This window comes from Prunus dulcis, chromosome 5, assembly GCF_902201215.1.
Source record: "Prunus dulcis chromosome 5, ALMONDv2, whole genome shotgun sequence".
NCBI classification, from domain to species: Eukaryota; Viridiplantae; Streptophyta; class Magnoliopsida; order Rosales; family Rosaceae; genus Prunus; species Prunus dulcis.
Window position 1 is genome coordinate 9,520,458 of NC_047654.1, and position 19,299 is coordinate 9,539,756.

The 19,299-nt window shown below is 36.0% G+C and overlaps 3 protein-coding genes and 1 pseudogene across 6 annotated transcripts; all 4 read right to left on the reverse strand.

The window, feature by feature from the left end:
• Window positions 1–365: 365 nt before the first annotated feature.
• LOC117627501 lies at window positions 366–13,851 on the reverse strand. 4 transcript variants are annotated; one of them, XM_034359619.1, is made up of 14 exons: window positions 13,494–13,841; window positions 12,485–13,283; window positions 12,275–12,410; window positions 12,105–12,195; window positions 11,914–12,012; window positions 11,496–11,795; window positions 11,276–11,383; window positions 10,729–10,800; window positions 10,421–10,507; window positions 10,090–10,161; window positions 9,914–10,003; window positions 9,243–9,350; window positions 8,531–8,734; window positions 366–393 (listed from the first exon to the last, which is right to left on the reverse strand). In XM_034359619.1, exons 1-13 carry the CDS (start codon window positions 13,731–13,733, stop codon window positions 8,579–8,581), a joined length of 2,358 nt encoding a protein of 785 aa, XP_034215510.1. In that variant the 5' UTR covers window positions 13,734–13,841; the 3' UTR covers window positions 366–393; window positions 8,531–8,578. The 4 variants fall into 4 exon arrangements, 3 of the variants coding, with proteins under 3 accessions (XP_034215510.1, XP_034215511.1, XP_034215509.1); XM_034359620.1 differs by lacking the exon at window positions 366–393 and adding an exon at window positions 8,001–8,274 and having other exon boundaries at window positions 8,666–8,734; window positions 13,494–13,851; XM_034359618.1 differs by lacking the exon at window positions 366–393 and adding an exon at window positions 8,001–8,274.
• LOC117628990 lies at window positions 5,664–7,304 on the reverse strand (annotated as a pseudogene).
• Window positions 13,852–14,426: 575 nt separating the features above from the next.
• On the reverse strand, window positions 14,427–16,402 carry LOC117627661 (LIM domain-containing protein WLIM2b-like). The gene is made up of 5 exons (XM_034359839.1): window positions 16,083–16,402; window positions 15,551–15,647; window positions 15,401–15,423; window positions 15,213–15,302; window positions 14,427–14,951 (listed from the first exon to the last, which is right to left on the reverse strand). Exons 1-5 carry the CDS (start codon window positions 16,215–16,217, stop codon window positions 14,631–14,633), a joined length of 666 nt encoding a protein of 221 aa, XP_034215730.1. The 5' UTR covers window positions 16,218–16,402; the 3' UTR covers window positions 14,427–14,630.
• A 1,266-nt stretch (window positions 16,403–17,668) lies between these two features.
• On the reverse strand, window positions 17,669–19,101 carry LOC117628321 (remorin-like). Its single transcript, XM_034360742.1, has 5 exons — window positions 18,848–19,101; window positions 18,733–18,756; window positions 18,581–18,650; window positions 18,325–18,406; window positions 17,669–18,086 (listed from the first exon to the last, which is right to left on the reverse strand). The coding sequence occupies exons 1-5, from the start codon at window positions 18,879–18,881 to the stop codon at window positions 17,889–17,891; spliced, it is 408 nt and encodes a 135-aa protein (XP_034216633.1). The 5' UTR covers window positions 18,882–19,101; the 3' UTR covers window positions 17,669–17,888.
• Window positions 19,102–19,299: the final 198 nt, after the last annotated feature.

A 19,299-nucleotide genomic window follows, 5' to 3' on the forward strand; every position in this document is an offset into this window, starting at 1 on the left:
AATGAGATATTGTGAATTTCATAAGTGACTAACAAAATCGAACCAGTAACTCGTGCTATAATTTTTTTTTTAAAATCTGAAAGTTGGAAGAGGGACGCTCAAGTTTGAATCCCTTAGTAATAGTGCTAAATTAAATAAATACTACTTATATTGATGTGATTTTTCATTATAGCTTGGAGGATTACAGACCCCTGCCTCTACAAAATGAACAAACAATTTCGATCCTTTTCTACCTCTCTACAAAATTTCTAAAGATGCTTGTCATGAATGAAACTGCCTTCTCCAAGTTTACAACCCAGATAACGAGAAAGAACAGAACTAGCCTACTCTGCTGGTACATGTTAGAATCAGAGACTTCATCTCTTCCTTGTCCAATGATGCTTGAACTATAACCTGCAAAAAGTAATGCAATCAATTATTGATTCTTCACTTTAATATAACTACTTAAGTGTCTACTTCAGGAAAATGTACATTTACATTGAGTTCAATAAAACTTTGGCAAAACCAGAGTATTGTGATCTAGTTCTGTTGGATGGTCACCAAAACTAGCAAAACCTAATTAACTCACCTCCTGTACTTCATCTTCAGATCGAGCAAGTAACTTATACTGATTCTCAAACATGGATGCCATATAAAACTGAATTTTAAAAGATAGATCCGAAGCAGATACTTGAGTATGGTATATTTTGAAAATGTACAAAGATTTAGGCAAGCTTGAACTAGTTTCTCTAACATGATACAAAAACACATGTTGTTTATCTGCAGTGGTGAGGCTCAAACTATAGCATTTGAGAGAGAGAGAGAGAGAGAGAGAGAGAGAGAGAGAGAGAGAGAGAGTCAACACAAGGTGATGCCTTGAGTAAATATTTGTGTCATGCACACATTGTTAGGTATCGATATGTGCGGTTTGTTAAACAAACTCATCAACCATGCAGCATCGACATGTTACTTTCTAAAAACAAGGGCATTATAAGTAATTTGGTGAGAATAACACAATTTGATCACTTCAAATGTGCCAATTTTCTAGCAGAAAAGGCTTATGTTGAAAAGGCTTTTGTGTTGTGTGTAGCTTCTAATCACTGTGTGTGTTAGAACGGTCAACATAAAAAGTAGAATAACAGAAGATGATCAATGTATCTGTTATTTAAAGAGTCGAGCCAAGTGGGTATACTTTTTTTAAACACGTGGCGGGCAATAGGCGCTAGGCGGTTCCAATTTTTATTATTATAATAAATAGTATAGCCCTCTGGAATTTTTTTTTTTTTTTTCCTAAAGCGTATAGCCACTCGGCTTTACTTGGTTCTTTTTTAAAATTTTTTTATATATATAGTATGGATGGTGTAATAACCCAAAACAAAATATTTAAAAAGTAACAAAATATCTAAAAAGTAGGATTAATATCTTCTAGAAAAAAGACAATTTTGCCCTCGCATTATTTAATATGGACAAAGTTGACTTTTTGATCGAGAAAGAATTTGGCAATTCTGCTTACGCCGTTGCGTAGAGCACGGCGAAACGAGTTCGTAGCCACGGAGTAGACTCGAATCGGAGTTGTAACGAAGAAAATACGATCAAAATATCGAGAAGGGCAAAACGGTAATTTGAGAAAAGGTCAGATTTTTATCTCTTCTCTCTCTCCTCCCCCGTCAGTTTTCTCTCTCCTCTCCTCTCTCTCCTCCCGCGCGATTCTCCCCCGACCTCCGCCTCTTCTCATCGACACCCCGGCCACCACAGGCCGGGTTGATCTCCGCCGTGGGTACCGTCGGGACCGTGACATCCTCGCCGTTCTTCCCCGACCCGCCGCCGACTTGGAGACCCCCGGAACTGGCCGGAATCTGGAGCTTTTCGCCGGATTTCAGTTTAAACTTCATCTCCTTCGTTCTCCTTCAATTCTCCACCAAATCGATCGAGTAAGGTATGGTTTCTCAGCTATTTTTCGTGTTCTAACTGATGGATGCATGGGTTTCGATCGATTTTGTCTCTAGATCACTCGATTTTCAACTTGAAAATTGGCCGAAACTTCGGCCACCGTGATCGGCCATTTTCGGTCACTTTTTGGGGTATGTCCAAGAACAAAAGTGACTCCAAATGGGGTGTTTTACCTAGGATAGGAGTTTGGAGTCTTGGTTCCGAGTTTTTCCGGCAACCCATAATCGCTTTGGACACCCAATCTGCCCGCACGTGTGGCGGCGCGTGGGCAAGGGTGGTGAACTGACTCTATGTAGTTTTGCGATCCTCGTGTCTTCACGAGCGCGTAAGATTTCGCGGATCTCGATTCGGAGTCCGTTTGAGCCCTAAACGGATTTTCCATATCGCGCGATCCTTGGGTGCAGTGTCGTCAAATCGTTGGATCGCACTCAATTTTGGATATGTCGTACTACATGATTCCAGGATCGTGTAGGATTCGACGGATTGCGAATCGGAGTCCCGGATACTCCGAAATCGCAAACCCTGGGGCTAGGGTTTGGATTTTAAGCGATAACGCGATTTTGGCCAATCCGACCATCCGTTTCGGACCAAACTCGCGGAACATGGTTCCTTCTCTATGAGGAACCTTCAGAGAAGCCCAGATTGGCCATCGGAGATCGTGGACCCCACGGGTCCCGGATCGGCCGGTCTGACAGTTTATCGCTTAGTAAGCTTCGGGTCTTCCAAGACCGTTCTAATTGTTTGAAAAGTCAAAGTGGGCATAGGAGTAACTTGAAATGAGTGCACGCACTTCTAGGAGCCGGGGGCAGGGTGTTTAATTTAATTATTTTTATTGAGCAGTTTATTAATTTATTATTTATGGTTAATCAGGCACCAGAGGTCCGATCGACCCACAAGAGGGACCTTCAAAGGGTCCAGCTAGCTCGGACCAGCAGTGAGTGGACTTTTCTTTCCTAAACGATTTTATATTTATATTTTATATTTGATCTTGAATAAGTGTTATTATATGTTTTCTGGGCATAAATTGCATCGTGAAATATCTTTATTTTATATAATATTTAGTTGAACAGCAGACTTGAGATTTTTGATACAGCATTAGCAATTTAGCTCAGATTTATCAGATTACGGAGAATTATCAGAGTTTCCAAAAATAGTTATTTTTGAACCACCATGTACCCATTTGTTTTTGGTGATTACCCACAGTTGGACCGATGTCTACGGACATCCAGTCTGATTTCAGTTACGTCAGTGCACTTGACTTTGCCTCACGAGTTTCGGGGACGCTCGGACCGTGAGTGCCAGGATTTGCGGCTCGGCAGACTTGGTGTCCCGCGACCTGCCAGGATTGCGGCTCGGCTGACTCTGTGTCCCCGAGACCTGCCAGGATTGCGGATCAGGCTGACTACGGTCCCTTGTATCTTGCCAGAGCGGCTCGAGTCGACTTGGTGTCATCGAGACCTGCCGGCGGATCAGGCTGACCATAGTCCCCTGTATCCTGCCAGTTTGAAGATCGGATAGACTGCGTGTTGCCCGAGACCTGCCAGGGGAATTGACGGATTGACAAGGGTACAATTAGGTGGTAGTTTAAAAAGGAATTTTAGTATTCTTATAACATTATTACTTTCAGAAATTTTATATCAGTTTACTTGATATTCGTACCCGTTTCTTACTTCATACATACATACATATACATATACCTATCGATTTAGATACTTTTTGTTGAATACAGTTGAATTTTAGACTTACATATCGAGTTATTTTTACCGTGGGGGTTATTATAATTGTAGACTGTTTTCAAGAACATTATGTTTGGTCCACTCATATTTTCAACTTGTTTTTCGCCCCCAGGCCGTAGAAGTGCGCAAGATCCACCACCGGGCCGTTCCTAGCTTCCGCGCCACCAAGCAATGTAGAGTTTTGTGGAAAAGTCCTTGAAACCCTGTAGACTTTAGAAAATGCTCTGATATCTAATTTTAGTAAGAAACTTGAGCTGGTGAATGGTTGTTTGGATGTATTCTGGCAGTTGGGTGAATTTATTTACTTGTTTCACAGGTGGAAAATTTTGGGTTTGGTCAAAATACAGGGGAGACTCTGCCGAATTTTCGGCAGGAGTCCAAGGAAAGTTTTCATAGTAACTGTAGCAGGAAGGGTAAAAGGGTCATTTGTGCCCGACAGTTGCCAGATGTCGGACACGCACAGGGCTTGGTTCGAATTCCAAAGTGGAATTGTGATCGGGTCCTGTCAGATGGCCATACTCTTTACATAGACACTGTGATCTTTTTTTATAATTGTTTTTCCCCTATTTTTCTTTATCTATAAGAGTAGTTTACTTTATCTATAAGAGTAGTTTAGAGCGTTATTCATTACTATTAGGTCATTAACCAAGTCTCTATTGTCCTCTTTTGAGGTTTTACATTACCAGAGTTATTTCCCATATAAAAAATTTAGCATTTTTACGTTTAATACTTGTGTTGTATATGTACGTTAATACACTTGTTTTTTTTACCAAATTTTCAATACACACACAAAATTCACGTATAATACACAAAAATTTCGCATACTATTGATTAAAAATTAATATCTATAAATAAAGTATAAACTAATGCAACTAGAAAGGTCATTTTTTAAAAATTTTACTAGCCTCTCCACACGCGCTTCCGCGCCTATGAGAAGCTTTTTAAAAAAAATATTTTTAAATTTATTTTAGAATTAAAAAAGATAATAGTTAGTTTTGTTGCATAAAAATAAGATCCATTGTCTGAATTTTCTTTTAATTTTAATTTTTTTAATATAAAAAGTGTGAATTTATTATATTGGTGAATCGCTTGGCGGGCAATAGGCTCTAGGCAGGTCCCCTTTTTAAAAAATATATATATATCATAGCCGCGCGGCTATACCCTTGATTTTTGAAAAATATATAAAAGTACAGCCGTGCGGCGTTACATAGGTCGTTTTTTCAAAGGGAGATTCACTATTATACCCAATATAGGAGCTCAAATTATTAAATTAAAAAAAAAAACTCTATATGAAATGGACTTTAGAAACACACCCAAAACCCATTTACAACATAACAAAAAGACTCTTAACTTCTTTTAAATTACAAAACTGCCATTAATTTTTTAAAACAAACCCAACCCAAAAACTCATTAAAAAAAAAGCCCAAAACACTCAATAAGGCATTAAAGTAATTTAATAATCAAAATTAAATTTAATAGGGCCAGCTATCTCTTTTTGGGTTTTTTTTTTGGGTATGTTTATAGAAATTAAATGGTGTATGGTTTATTTATAGTTTTAGTACTAAGAATGGGTATATGACTAAATATCTCTTTTTAAAAAATAGTATAGCCGTGCGGCTAGACTCAGGATTTTTTTTTTAACTGCGTATAAAAGAGTACAGCCGCCCGGCTTTACATGGGTTGTTTGTTTTATTTTTTATTTTTATAAATAGTATAAACGTAACTTCAATTCGAGCTCACTACGTGTTTACGGACTCATCTCGGTACGATTTACGTAAAAATACTAGTCACTTGCCCAAAATCCTTTCGGATTAAAAGTGATCAAATTACCCCTACCTCGAGAGCAAATTTGAAATTTCATAATTTATTAAATTAATTACATTATCGAATCTTTTAAATTTGGATCGGGATATTACAATAACAATACAAATCTTTATTGTAAATGTTTAACAAGTTTATAAAAAAAATTAAAATACGTAGAAAAAGATAAGTTACAAATGAACAACTATTCATCAAAACCATTCACTCTGTTCTTTAAGTAAATTATCGTCCCCTGAAAATCCATCATGTGCACTAATATTGGATAGTCCATGGAATTGATTTAACATATTTCCAGGGATAGAATTTCTGAGTTGGGTGGCAATCAAAACGGCCAAACAGGCTAGCAACAAAAAGCAGCTACTAAAAAGGTCAAAAACTATAAGCTTCTTGTAATCTACCAAATTATGTGGCTCTTAAAATATTGGAGGAACCTCTACGCAGTTTACTTTTGACTTCAAAAAAAAGCACAAATGGTCTAGGATTGTCAATCAGTACGCAGTTGAGTTAAACGAAAATAACACGTACACTTTATTCAAACAAAACATCGAACAGCATAGGGAAGACAGTTGATCTGATTGAGCTCTCTGGAAGTCTGGGGAGACAACCCTTGACGACCTCCTTCATCTGGTGAGCAGTTCAGATTATGATTATCTTCCTCTTTCTCTATCCTCCAAAAAGACAGGTTTGGCACTGGAAGCAATCATGCTTTTTGTTATCTTCCTTGCAGCTTTCGACTGCTGAGGTGAATGAAAAACTGTCATTTTCTTCAAATTCTGCGCATGCTCGAGCACATATTTTGCAAACTGAATTCCATTAGATCCAATGGAAAGCTCTATGGTTACTCCTTAAGTTGATGAATAAAAGAAATGTTTTGCAATCTCCAATATCCCATATTAAACCCAGAACACTACAGGAAAGGCAACAATCAACAAGCAAATCAGTTGAAATTTCCGCACCCAAAAAAAAACTAATAATGAAAGAGGGGGGGAAAGAAATAGGCAACACTTTCACTTACATCAGTTTTAGGTTCAAGGAATTCTGGGTCAGACATTATTTCCAAAGTACTCAAATTACACATTCCTTGAAAAGTGGAGACCATTCCTGGGACTGGCAAATCACGAAAGCTTCCAACATGAATAGACAAATAACAAACATTCTCTAATAGCAGTGGCATGAAATCTCCATAGAATTACTAACTAAAAGTTGAAACTATCATGGTTTTTGAAGTACTTGATCTGTCAAAGTACTATTACAAAGTTTCAGACTGACAATTCTAAAACAAACAAGAAACATCAACATGAAATTTCATTCTAGCCAGTATAACCAAAATTAATGAAAAATATAACCAAATTTTATTGCCATCAGTTTTCTGAAATTAACTTACCCCTATTGCCATGCTGGGAAAGAACATAAACTAAACAAGACAAAATTGAAAAAACAAAAACCATTAAATAAAAAGAACATCTTGAAGAGTAGTGTCTAGTTACCATGGTGGTCTCTCTGTTTAGAACAAGAGTTTCAACCTTGTTTATACTGCAGAGAACCTCAGACAATATTTTAAAGCAACGGCCATTAGATTCCAGAAAAAACTGGGCTTTTTCTAAAGACGTAGATTTCCCCAAACTTTGGCCAATCCATACATCATCCCCTGAAAATTTCAAGCACAAAACTAAAAGATTTCAAAGAGGAGCTTGCAATGGTGATCTGATTTATTCCAAAAATATCTTCAAGATGTAACTCCTTGACGCACTTACATGAACATGAGATCCATTTGAAAAACCCCTCATCTTCTATGAAAACATCATCCAACTTCAAGTGTTTCAGTCAATCGCAGTGTTTGAAAAATCGCAGTGTTTGCACTAAAGAGAGAGAGAGAGAGAGAGAGAGAGAGAGAGAGAGAGAGAGAGGTGTCAGTTTTTTTTTCTTCTTCAGGGTTTTGAATATTCTGGTTATGAGCTGACGAAGCAAGTGGCATTCGGAGATAATTACTGGGAGGGCGCCAGCCAGAGGGGGATAATGATGATTTATGAAGGGTATTTTCATCAATAGAGAACCGCCTGCGTATTGTTCATGACTCCATGGATTTTACTAGCAGACACGACACGCCGAGATAACGGAAACACGCTTATTCAGGAAGCTAACCTTGCAGTCAAAGTTGAAAGTACGACGTTGACTGTTTTTGTCGACGTAGTTCGGTTCACTGTGGCCAACATAGATTCTTCTTTTCTTTGTTTGTTGAGAATTAGATTCTTCAAACATTTTTACCAATAACAAACGTGAAATTTTTATTTTTTTTCGTTCTTTTTGGTAATCCCTTGGACCGAAATTTTCTTTCTCTTTATATTATCTGACCTATATACTAAATATATCATCAAATTGCTCAAAAATAATGAGAGATTGTGGATTTCATAAGTGACTAACAAAACCGATTCAATAACTCGTGCTGTAATAGTTTTTTTTTTTTTTTCTTCTCGAAGTTTGATGAGGGACGCTCAAGTTTGAATCCCTTAGTAATAGTACTAAATTAAATAAATATTACTTATATTGATGTGATTTTTCATTATAGCTTGGAGGATTTACAGACCGCTGCCTCTACAAAATGAACAAACAATTTCGATCCTTTTCTACCTCTCTACAAAATTTCTAAAGATGCTTGTCATGAACGAAACTGCCTTCTCCAAGTTTACAACCTAGATAACAAGAAAGAACAGAACTAGCCTACTCTGCTGGTACATGTTAGAATCACAGACTTCATCTCTTCCTTGTCCAGTGATGTTTGAACTATAACCTGCAAAAAGTAATGCAATCAATTATTGATTCTTCACTCTAATATAATCACTTAAGTGTCTACTTTTAAGAAATGCTACTAATGTCTGGGTTTTGGTTGAGAAAAGCAAACGCGATCATATATTAGATGGAATAACAATAATGGATGACATTTTTGGAATTATTTTCAATAAAATTTCTGTAATCAACTATGAAGGGTAGGGAAGCAGGAGGGTCATTTGGTCAAAGCATAAAAGTCGGACTTCAGGAACACGTACATTTAGATGAGTTCCATAAAAACTATTGCCTCTTCAGCAATGAATTTATCAAAAGCATGAGATTTTCAAATTCGGCAACACCAGAGTATCGTGATCTAGTTCTCTTGGATTGTCAATAAAACTGGCAAAACCTACCTCCTGTACTTTATTTTCAGATCGAGCAAGTAACTTGTACTGATTCTCAAACATGGATGCCATATAAACCTGCATTTAGAAGATAGATTGAAGAAGATACTTGAGTATGGCAAGAAAAGTTTAAACTATTTTGAAAATGTAGAGATTTAGGAAATGATAAGCTGAACTAGTTTTTCTAACGTGATATGAAAACATATTTGTGTATCTGCAGTGGCGAGGCCCAGCATAATATTGAAAATATAGCATTAAAACGGGGCAGAGAGAGAATCAACACAATGAGATGCCTTGAATAAATATTTGTATCACACACACATTGTTAAGTACCAATATGTGCAGTTTGTTAAACAAACTCATCAACCATGCATCATTGACATATTACGTCTTTTGAAATCTAGATTACTATACACTATGCAAATAATTCCTAACCAAATGCCACAAATCTAAAAGTTTTCGTGATTAACTTAGATGAAGAAAGTTACAAGACGACACTTCTTAAAGCACACAATGCTATCCACCTTCATATCAACCTTATATTTTTATCTACCTAACTGAATCCAGGAAATCTAGATCTTCATACCTGAAATATTGGAGCTAAGCCCGGGCTCAAGAAAAAACGACCTTTTAATACAGACTGGATTCCTTCAGTTTGCTGCAGCTCTTTTATAAGAGATTCTACATCAACCCACTGTCAAAAAACCATGGAATTGGATAATATGAATTAGCAATGGAAACATAATTTACATAGTCCATTCAATCGGTTACAAGATAATTTACATATGTATCATATAGGTTCATGTCCTCCCTATCAAACCACCAAAGAGATCAACATATGATGAATGAACTTAGATTGATGATCAAAGAGATAAATTAGATTGGCAACAACTAATAGCTTTCTGAACCAAATTCTGAGGCACCTTACTAATGCAGGTATATATACAAAGAGGCAAAATAAACTATATACATACTAACTTTTTTTTCCCTAGTCCATGCATCTTAAACAAAATAAGTTCTTGGCTTCTTGCTTATTTAAACCCTTGCAACTAAAAAGTTCTCGAAAACCTCCCACTTTACCAGCATTAAAGCCTCTTTTTTCACTGTTTCATTGTCACATATATGTTTCCTATTATTCTTAACTAAAGATGATTTTAATAATTACAGGTCACGAGTATGCTCTGTGCGGTGCACAACTATGATGATGTAACCAGCTAATAGTCCCTACTCAACATGTGAAAAAATAATAATAATAACCTCAGTATCTGCTTGTGCTGCTTCTAATCTCCCATCCACGCTATCACGATCACCAACCACAGACTCCAAGGCCTCCATCAATGGATCTGGCTGCCACAGATAGGAATTGATCTTTCTTTGAAAGCTCAATAAAAATTACAAATTTGTATGTACAAAAGGTATAAGTTATACATTACCATAATCTCCTTTAATGATAAAAAGATGCGTTCAAGTGAAAAATCCAGTTGGTAAACTTTTGCCTCCAAAATCTGAGATCAGAAAGAGTTTCTTTACATGTATAACAAGATACATAGAGAAAAGTAGCCTATAGAAATGGAAAGAATACAAAGCATTTCATTGGGTTCAGCCAAGAGAAAAGCACAAAATAATTGAACAGATAAGACAGCTTTTACTCAACCAAGATATATGTTCATCGTGCCTTCATTACTGGCCCAGTCTCAAACTTCAGAAGCATAGACTTAGTAAACAATAGTAAATATGCTACAGTTTGATCATTCACCATATTACCTGACCAACTTTGAAGTATGAAGAAGGATCCACAGTGGCATCCCAAGATATTTCTGTCTGATGGATTAATGCAGGCACTCCTTCAACCTACATCATTTTAATTAGGATCAGTTTTGATTAGAAAAATGGTTCAGTGATTATACCACAAAGCATGGAGCTCAAACCGGATGGTACCAAGGGCAGTTAATCAAGAAATAGTTTTGATTAGATAAATAAATACAAAAATCCTCATCATGGAACCAAACTGTAATCAGAACACTAAAGTAAAAAAACTTCCCAAGAAAATGAGCGGCAAACCTTTCAGTTACCTCAACAAAAATACCAAAATAAGTAATTTTCTTGATGCAGCATTTCACGACATCCCCGACTTGAAGTTTGGCCTGCCATAAGAATTTCCATAAGAGATTAAGACTACATAGTGCAGATTCGCTAAATGCTCAAAAAGCTTTAGAAAAAAACATGGCATTCAGACACCTATCAAGGATGAGATTACTTTTCAGTTATTTGGATGAAATAATAAACCCCAATTTTGGGAATAAAGGATAAGGGTTCACATAGAATTCTAATATATCTATCATATACAACAGTCATTTAAAGATAAATTTCCTTTCCAAGTTCCAACCACAAAAAGTACACCCCTTAGCATGTCATACTCAAAAATCTATTATAAAAAATGTGGTTTTCACCACCCTTCATAAAGCAAAAATATTTGGTTTTCGGAAAATATTGAACATGAAAAACTCTTGAATTTAGAAAGTGGAAATAATTGTTACCAAACAGTGTAATTTAAAGAATAGGTGCAAAAGATTAACAGACAACATGCCAGATACATCACAACTGGATGTGGTCTCTCACCATGAGACTTCTTTTTCTCTCAACCAACTCTTCCTTCTCTTTCGGCCTCACTGAAAATACAAGCTTCCCAAACTTTCTGTTGGCCAACACCACATTTACTTTTATTTTCTACAAAAGTAAGTTTTAAATAATAAATATTCATTAAAAGGAATAAAATAGTGACAATAGAGTTTCCAAATGCAACTGTCATTTTTCGAATTGCAGTTCACTTTCTTCAAACCTGGCCAACAAATGATGACAAGAATTTGATTTTCTCCTGGTCATAAATCATAAGAAGTTCTTCCAATTTCATATCTGGTGAAACTTCTCCGTCGTTTTTTATAACTACATTAGGATCCAGGCTTGGATTAAGAAGAGCATTCTTGTCCACAATATCATAACTTCCAATGATCCCCAAATTTCGCCTGTACAATGATGGGTCTAAGCCCTTTTGTCTCAACCATGACTCAAAAGCTAAGAACTTCCACTTGGAAGCAAGATTACGGTATGGCAGAAATCCTATTAAAGAGCGAAAAGATACCTGTCACAAAGGTTAAATCAAATTCAGAAAGGTGAAATGCAAAGATGTATGGTTAACAAAAAATAAAAGAAGTGCATTACATTTTAAAGCCTAGGAAGAATGCCTGAAGTGTACTTACAACAAAACCTCTGGTGCTAGCACTTATCAGTTCTACATCTCCCCTATCTCCTCTCTTAACCAGATTTTCAGCCATAACCCAATCAGCATCTTCATGTCCCTATAGTAATATTTATAGAGAATGAGGCCTTTGTAACAGGAAATAAATCAAATTAGGGAAATAACTAAGTCAAAAGTAAGAAATAACCTGACCTCAATGGGTGATGTAGAAAGGAGATTCCCAGACTCAACAAGATTACTTTCTGCTTCTTTAACAGATGCTTCTTTCACAGGTAGGTCAAATCTGTAAGAAAACAACCTATTAATCAGACAAAATAGAAACTTAATGGTGGAGACAAACAATTAAGACTGACTTTACTTACCTTTTTGGTTTTCCTTGTAGTGCAGTGTCTATAGACAACTCAACATTAGAAACAGGTAAGTTTGTATCGGACAGTTCACTCACAGCAGATACCTCTTCATTGGACTCCATAGTGCTCTGCTCATATTGCTGTAATCCTTAAAATTTCAAGCACAATATTAATTTGACAATCCTAGCTGAATAAATTCTATAATGCAACATAGAGTAGTACCTATAAGGGAGTCATCCTTGGATTCTTCAAGACTGTTTCTTGTTCCTTCGCTAGTTGCAGTAGATCCATACAAATCCTTCAATCCATTATTATCTTGAACATTATCAGTGGCACTGGATTCTTGATTCTCAAGTTGCTCATTATCATTTTCACTCTTTGTTTCGACGCCGATTGCTATGGGCTTTTCTAATAGAGTAAAACCACTAACTTCATCATTTTCTTCTTCTCTCCACTCTTCCAATTCTGCATCACCAATGACATTCCTGTCTACATCACTAGATTGCTCTTTTTTATTTTCACTACTTTTATCAACACTCGCCGCTTGGGGCTTTCTCAACAATGTCATATCACTAAACATCTCCTTTGGTTGCTCATTTCTCATCTTCACCGATAAATTCGGTTTTATTCTCAACCTCGACGACATATCTTCATCGTCATCCTCATAATACGAAGTTGGCTTTCTCAAAATAACATTAGGAACACTACTTTTAGTACGTTCCACAGGCTTGGCAACTGGGCGTCTCAGGTTCTTAATCTCGGACACTCTTGGCTTATAATCCACTTCAAATTTGACTCCTTTCTTTGGCACCGGTCGAACCAAGTTCAAACCATCCAAGGAAGTAGATGACTGAACTTTCCTGGGCCCATCAAAAGGTACCTTCTTTTCTTGGGTGGTTGGAACTTCCTTAGACCCATCAAAAGGTACCTCCTTTATCTCAATCAATTTACCCTTGTTCTTGTAAAAACTTTTCTCAATTTCCATATAAGTAGCTTCTGGGTTTGCTTTTCTACCCAATATCTACAACACAAAATAATAATATTCTCAAAAAAATTACATTTCAACAGAACCACTCATAAGAATATATACATACACATATACATACAGAGAAGATAACTCTTCTCACTTTCAATATAACTAACTTCTGGGTTTGCTTTTCTACCAATATGACAAGTTCATATGCAACTTTTAGCAAACAAATGCCATAATACACAAACAACACATACATACCTTGGCTAAAGTAAGTTTGGGGTCCTCGCCGATCAAGCGACCGAATTTCATCTCCATTTGGTCCAGTGGGTCTAGCCTCGGCTCTTCTTTGGAACTGAAAACAATGAATTTAGTATTCTTCGGCGGGAAAATTTGGGTTTTTAGTCTTCTTGATGTTCTGGATGAAAGTAAAGGAATTCTAGTTGAAGTAGGAAAGAAAGAGGTGGCGTTGGAGGTGAGGGTGAGAGAGAAGCCGTCCATCTCTTGAGAGATAAGGGAGCAGCCACGCTCTTCGGAATTCAGAGAGCGTTAATGGAGGCCATTCGGATAATCATAAGATTACTGAGTAAAGGCTTTGAGCTGTGAAACTGAGAGTGATTGAGTGACAGAGTGAGCTCTTGGAGATTTTGTACCAACGTGGCATTTAATTATCTTTTCTTTTTTTTTAATTTATTTTAAGGAAGGCAATTTAATTATCTTTTAACAAAATCGTAATTGTTAATTTCTGCCCACTGTAACTTTTTCCATGGGAAGCAATTACCATTCACCACCCCCAGTAATTATACAACAAATAATTTTCTTTTTTTGGTATTGTTTGTATAGAATTAGTTAATGTTATATATTCCATGGGAAGCAATTATCAGTCTAATTTCTTTCTAATTTTTCCTTCACTCTAATTATATAATACTTGAAAATGGAGCCCTTCTCCTTTCAAGGGCCTATCTGAATGAGGTTTAGTATTTTTTTTTGTCGTGAATATCTGAATTGGATTAATCGCTCTGTGAATTTGCATATATGTTTTTCAAAAATCAACTATAAATAAAGAGTTGAAAAATAAACGATTGGAGTTCGATATTTAAATATAATTATATATTTTAAAATAAAGTTTGTATGTGATCCATAACCTTCGAGCCCAGTACAACAAATTCCATTGACCCAACGAAACATAGCAGCTTGGGCCTTTAATTGTAAGAAAGATCGAGGATGTTACTTTCATTGCATTGAAATTTCAACTTCCTCAAGACATCGATTCAAATGATCAGCAAAAAAAAAAAAAGCAGAAATTCTGTTTTCCTTTTAACATGTTTTACAAATCATTAAAGCAAAAATCCCAACACCACAAGCTTAGTGGAGCATGGCATTGGGTGGTGCACATTTTTATGATTGCCCCTGTGGGGCTGAATCCTGTGCTGCTTCTGCTTCTCCCTCTGCTTCTTGTTTTGGGTCTTCTGCTACTTCTTGTGCCTTCTCTGAATCGGCTTCCTCGGGTTTCATTTCGGGCATTGGAGCTCCATTTTTCTTGACTGAAGCAGTCTTGGTGAGGTGGTTGTAGCTGCCCTTCTCCTTGAACAGTTGGGCAAAGTGGTGCTTGCAATAAAGAATGCCATCCAGAGCAGCACAGTTTGAGGGTGAGAGGAAGCAACCCCCATGATTACACCTGAAGCATGACTTGTGGTAAAACTCTCCCTCCATAGTAACCTGTATTACAAAATATCTCTTAGAATTCACCAAATCTAAAGCCACACCACATACTATTAATTACACGGTGCATCAAATTACAAACTGAAATAATATTCCACTCTCAATTTATTATCATTTACCTAATTTTTAAACGCTTTAAAATATTAATTTTGAAGTGTATGATAACAAATTTGCAGTGTGTTACATACGAAATACCTTGTGGTCACTTTGCAACATGTTAATTCGTGAGAGAGAAATGGGGAGATGTGGGATTCAAACCTTCTCTAGTGGATACACAGTTTTGGTGCAGACTGCACATTTGTCTACAGTCCCAGAGAACATTGAGGACAGTTTGCTAGGGGTCCTACCCTGTACATATAAAGAAGAATGTGTATAAGCTTTAGCAGAAACCAAGAACAAAGAAATATTAAGCATATAATAATGAGTTTAGGGTATAAAATGTGTACCAATTCAGTTTGTGACTTTCCACCTGTACATCAAACATATGGAACGAAACATTGTTAGGTCAAAAATGGGAAATCAGAAAAGAAGAAAAAAGAGAGAGAGAAAATGGATTTATATACCAAGATAGTTTGCAATGGGAAGAGGGATCTTACATGTAAGTTTCTTAGAGAAACTTCCAGACTCCCTGAACAGTTGCTCGAAATGAGGCTTGCAGTACAAAACTCCCTCCATGGAGGAGTAGCTACTCATCTGTAAAATACACACAAGCAAACAACTGCCTCATCCTACATCCAAAGCTTGTTTATTTCTTTCAGCCCTAAACCAAGTTGATTTAGAAGACCAATTTTAACTACAAGCCCATATTTGATATGCTCTTTAATTCTCCGGATTTTTCTACAATACGAGTTCACATTTTATGGAAACACGAATATAGTCTTTGTTTGATTTATGTTTCACCATTCTCCACTATAGAGTAGATGGATCACAATCCCTTGAATTATATATATTCTCATCATCTCTATATCTCTTGCAAAGTGTGACATATTAAGTTGTAAGATTATAAATCTAGACACACATTTAAACAAGCTTTCAAATTAAAATATATGTAAGTATATTCAAGCACTAATCAGTTAATACATTAATACGGTGCTAGCTAGGTAAAAAGTCACATGTATGTAAACCTACCGAAAGTTGTCCATTGCAATGACTGCATTTAAAGCAGGGCCTATGGTACGTGACACCATCAGCAGATAACTGGTCAATGAAATGAACAGTCTTATCACAGGCCTTGCATTTCTGTTGGGTTCCACTGAACGACATTTTTCCTGTTGTCCCAAAAATATCAATGAAGATCGCTCAACAGAAAAGATGGTTTAATAGGAGACAAATAATTTGCAACAAGATTTAATGAGCGTTCAGCAGGAAACCTTGGAAGTTCAATCTCCAATTGCTTGCAATTTGAGATTGAACTAACTCTGATTTTTGCCCATCAACTATCACCTTTTTCTTGTAGTTGGGGAAAGTAAATTAAAGGTCCAAAATCAAATGGGTAAATGAGTGGAGAAGGTAAGTTCCAAGTTGTATGGAGGACACGTGAAGAAAGTTCCATTGGTTTTGGAGCTTAAAATAACTCAATGGCAGATTGGTTTGACTGAGTTTTCCAGAAATAGGATCCAGGGTAAGTTTTAGCTTGTTCATTATGGGATTATTCCTATTTTTAGATCATATATATGTAACTCGATCAAATGGCTAGTAGCTAGAATGAGTTGTATATATATATATATATATACACACATTTTGATTGTGTAGGAATCTTTTGATGTTTTTTGAATCAAACCCTAATTTTATTTATAGCCTATATTATACAATCATGCATATGTCAAACCAATAAAAGGTTACCAAAATTTATTTTTAAATATAAACAAAAAAAGTTAATTAAATATTCAACATCTTGTGAGGCTATCCAAGGCAAATACATGTAGGCAAAATCAGTATATGTGTAATGGTTTACCTAATAGTATCACTTTATTATATGTTATGTGTTAAGAGCGTCCCACGTACCCAATATTTTATGTTCGATTTTTCATTTCTATATCGTTTGTAATTTTTTTATTTTATTTTATAAAAAGTTGTATTTTGTAATAGACAAAATTTAGGTTTACTTTTGAAGAAGAACATTGATATATATTCGTACAAAATCACATTTCCTCGTCTTGAATATCCATGAACAAAATAGTTATTAAACAGAAACCATATTTGTCTGGCTTTGAAATCGATTTGGACATCTAATACGTTCACGGGCCTCACGGCAGTAAAAATAATTAAACAACTCGTTCTCTTGCTTATATCACTTAGGGAAAAGTATTAGTGCACGTAGGAATTAACTTCATGGAAATGGTGGTTGTGGTGTTCAAGTTTCAACAATTTTAAAAGGTCACGCTGCCCAAGCCCAAGGATGATCCGCACGGCTTCTCCCATGGACCATTCAACTTTCCGACCACGACAACGGCAACCGCTTCCAAGGATGAAGCCAATGACAATAGTGTTTTCTGGAACGAATGGTGAATGTTTACTTGGTTAGTTGATCTCATACATATTTCTTCTCTCCCATCTCATGATTTTTCCCAATCCAACTAGAATAATAAACATGCCAAGCCTAATCAAATTGTTTTTGGTAATAAAATGCGAAGTCACGTGTTAGTAGGGATGTCGTTTTAGTTTATCAGCAGCACCACATCAGCTTGGCAAAGAATTGATATTTGATACAAGACTGATAAAATCGGCTACATTAATTATTTCTTTTTGAAAAGACGAATTTTATGTGTGATTGGCTCATACAAAATCTCATTAGATAAAAATGTACCACAGATGTTTTAGCCTTGGGTTACATAAATATATGCCCAACATTGGCATTAAATTTCACATGTTGTATACTAAAAACTATCGAGTGAAGCACACAAAACAAAAAAAACACACAAACACACACAAATTTCAAAAGTTAAAACATAGGATTTTCTTTGGTACATGCCCAATTTCACGGAATTTGTCAGCCTTCTCTTCTACCTTTGTACGTTCTTCCTCTTTCACATCTTCAACTATCGTCCTTTTTTCGTCTGCTTTCTTATGAATCTCAGCAACTTTGTTTTGCATCTTTTCTACGTACATTGCCTTCTTCCTTTCTAGTTTTTGCTGTCACATTTCAAAAGCAACAATAATCAATAGCCCTTTCTAATTAATTAATACATATATTCTTATGAGAATAAGCCACGAGCGTCAAAGTTTTGAATCGCAACTATATGACAACGTTTCATAAGTTATGTGTTCGTATCATATCTGGACACATTTTCAATCTCAAACTTCTTTTGACGCTCTATTATTATTGTCAAAAGATTAATGCCTTGAATCTAGTGTTAGTCCTATTAATTACCTCAAACTTCTTCTGTCGCGCATCAATGTATGCTTGCTTGCTGAGCTCCCATGCAACAACATTAGATAACTTTTTATTTGTCCTAATCAACAATTTCAATACATTATTGTTAGAAAATGTGGAAAGTAAAAACATAAGCTCTTAAAATAAATGTAATAATCAATTGTGCGAAGTTTCTCCTATCAAATAGAGAAATGTGTTAATTGCCAAAATGGTTTGGCAAAATGTAGAATTAGCATAGAGATTTGGGTCTTACTTGTTGTCTACTTTTGTTTTCTCGCTTTCTTCCCATGCTTTGATTAAACCCAACGACTTGGTTGACAAAACTGTTGTGCAATCACAACATAAACAGATTATTAATACGAGAATATAAACTAAAAGAACTTCAAGATGGTGCCCGGAAATTACCTTTTTTTATTGCACTTGTATCCTCTGCATGCACAACAAAAAATTTCCAAAATTAGAAGTCGGTCGAAAACCATTTGAAGAGAGAGAGAGAGAGGGTCAGAGAGAGATGTTTTACTTTCAAGAGCAGCCTTTTGCTTTTCATCGGCCATGGGATTTGGACGTAAAACTTAAATGCACCCTAATATCTTTGTAGTAAATTGAATTAGAACACCCAAACAACGAAGAAGAGAAAATCAAAGGCCTAAGAAGTAACTTCTTAGACGCTTCAATATTATCTCTGCTTTTTTCTTCTTCGTTCTTAGATGGCTATCTGGGTGATCACGGAAAGAAAGGTAATGAGAAAAAGAAAATATGAAGAAAAAAAATTAATATTATATATGCTGGTGAAAAAAGAATTAGAATATTTAGTGTCGAATTTAAGCGACCCTAAAGTTAATCTAAACCACCAATTACTATTGGAGGTAAACGAAGATAGTCCTCAAAGCTAGCCGTGGGTATTACGTTTTCCTAAATTTCGGATTGTGGGTACGTTGGTGGAATTACGTGGCATTCCTATTAATTTTTTTC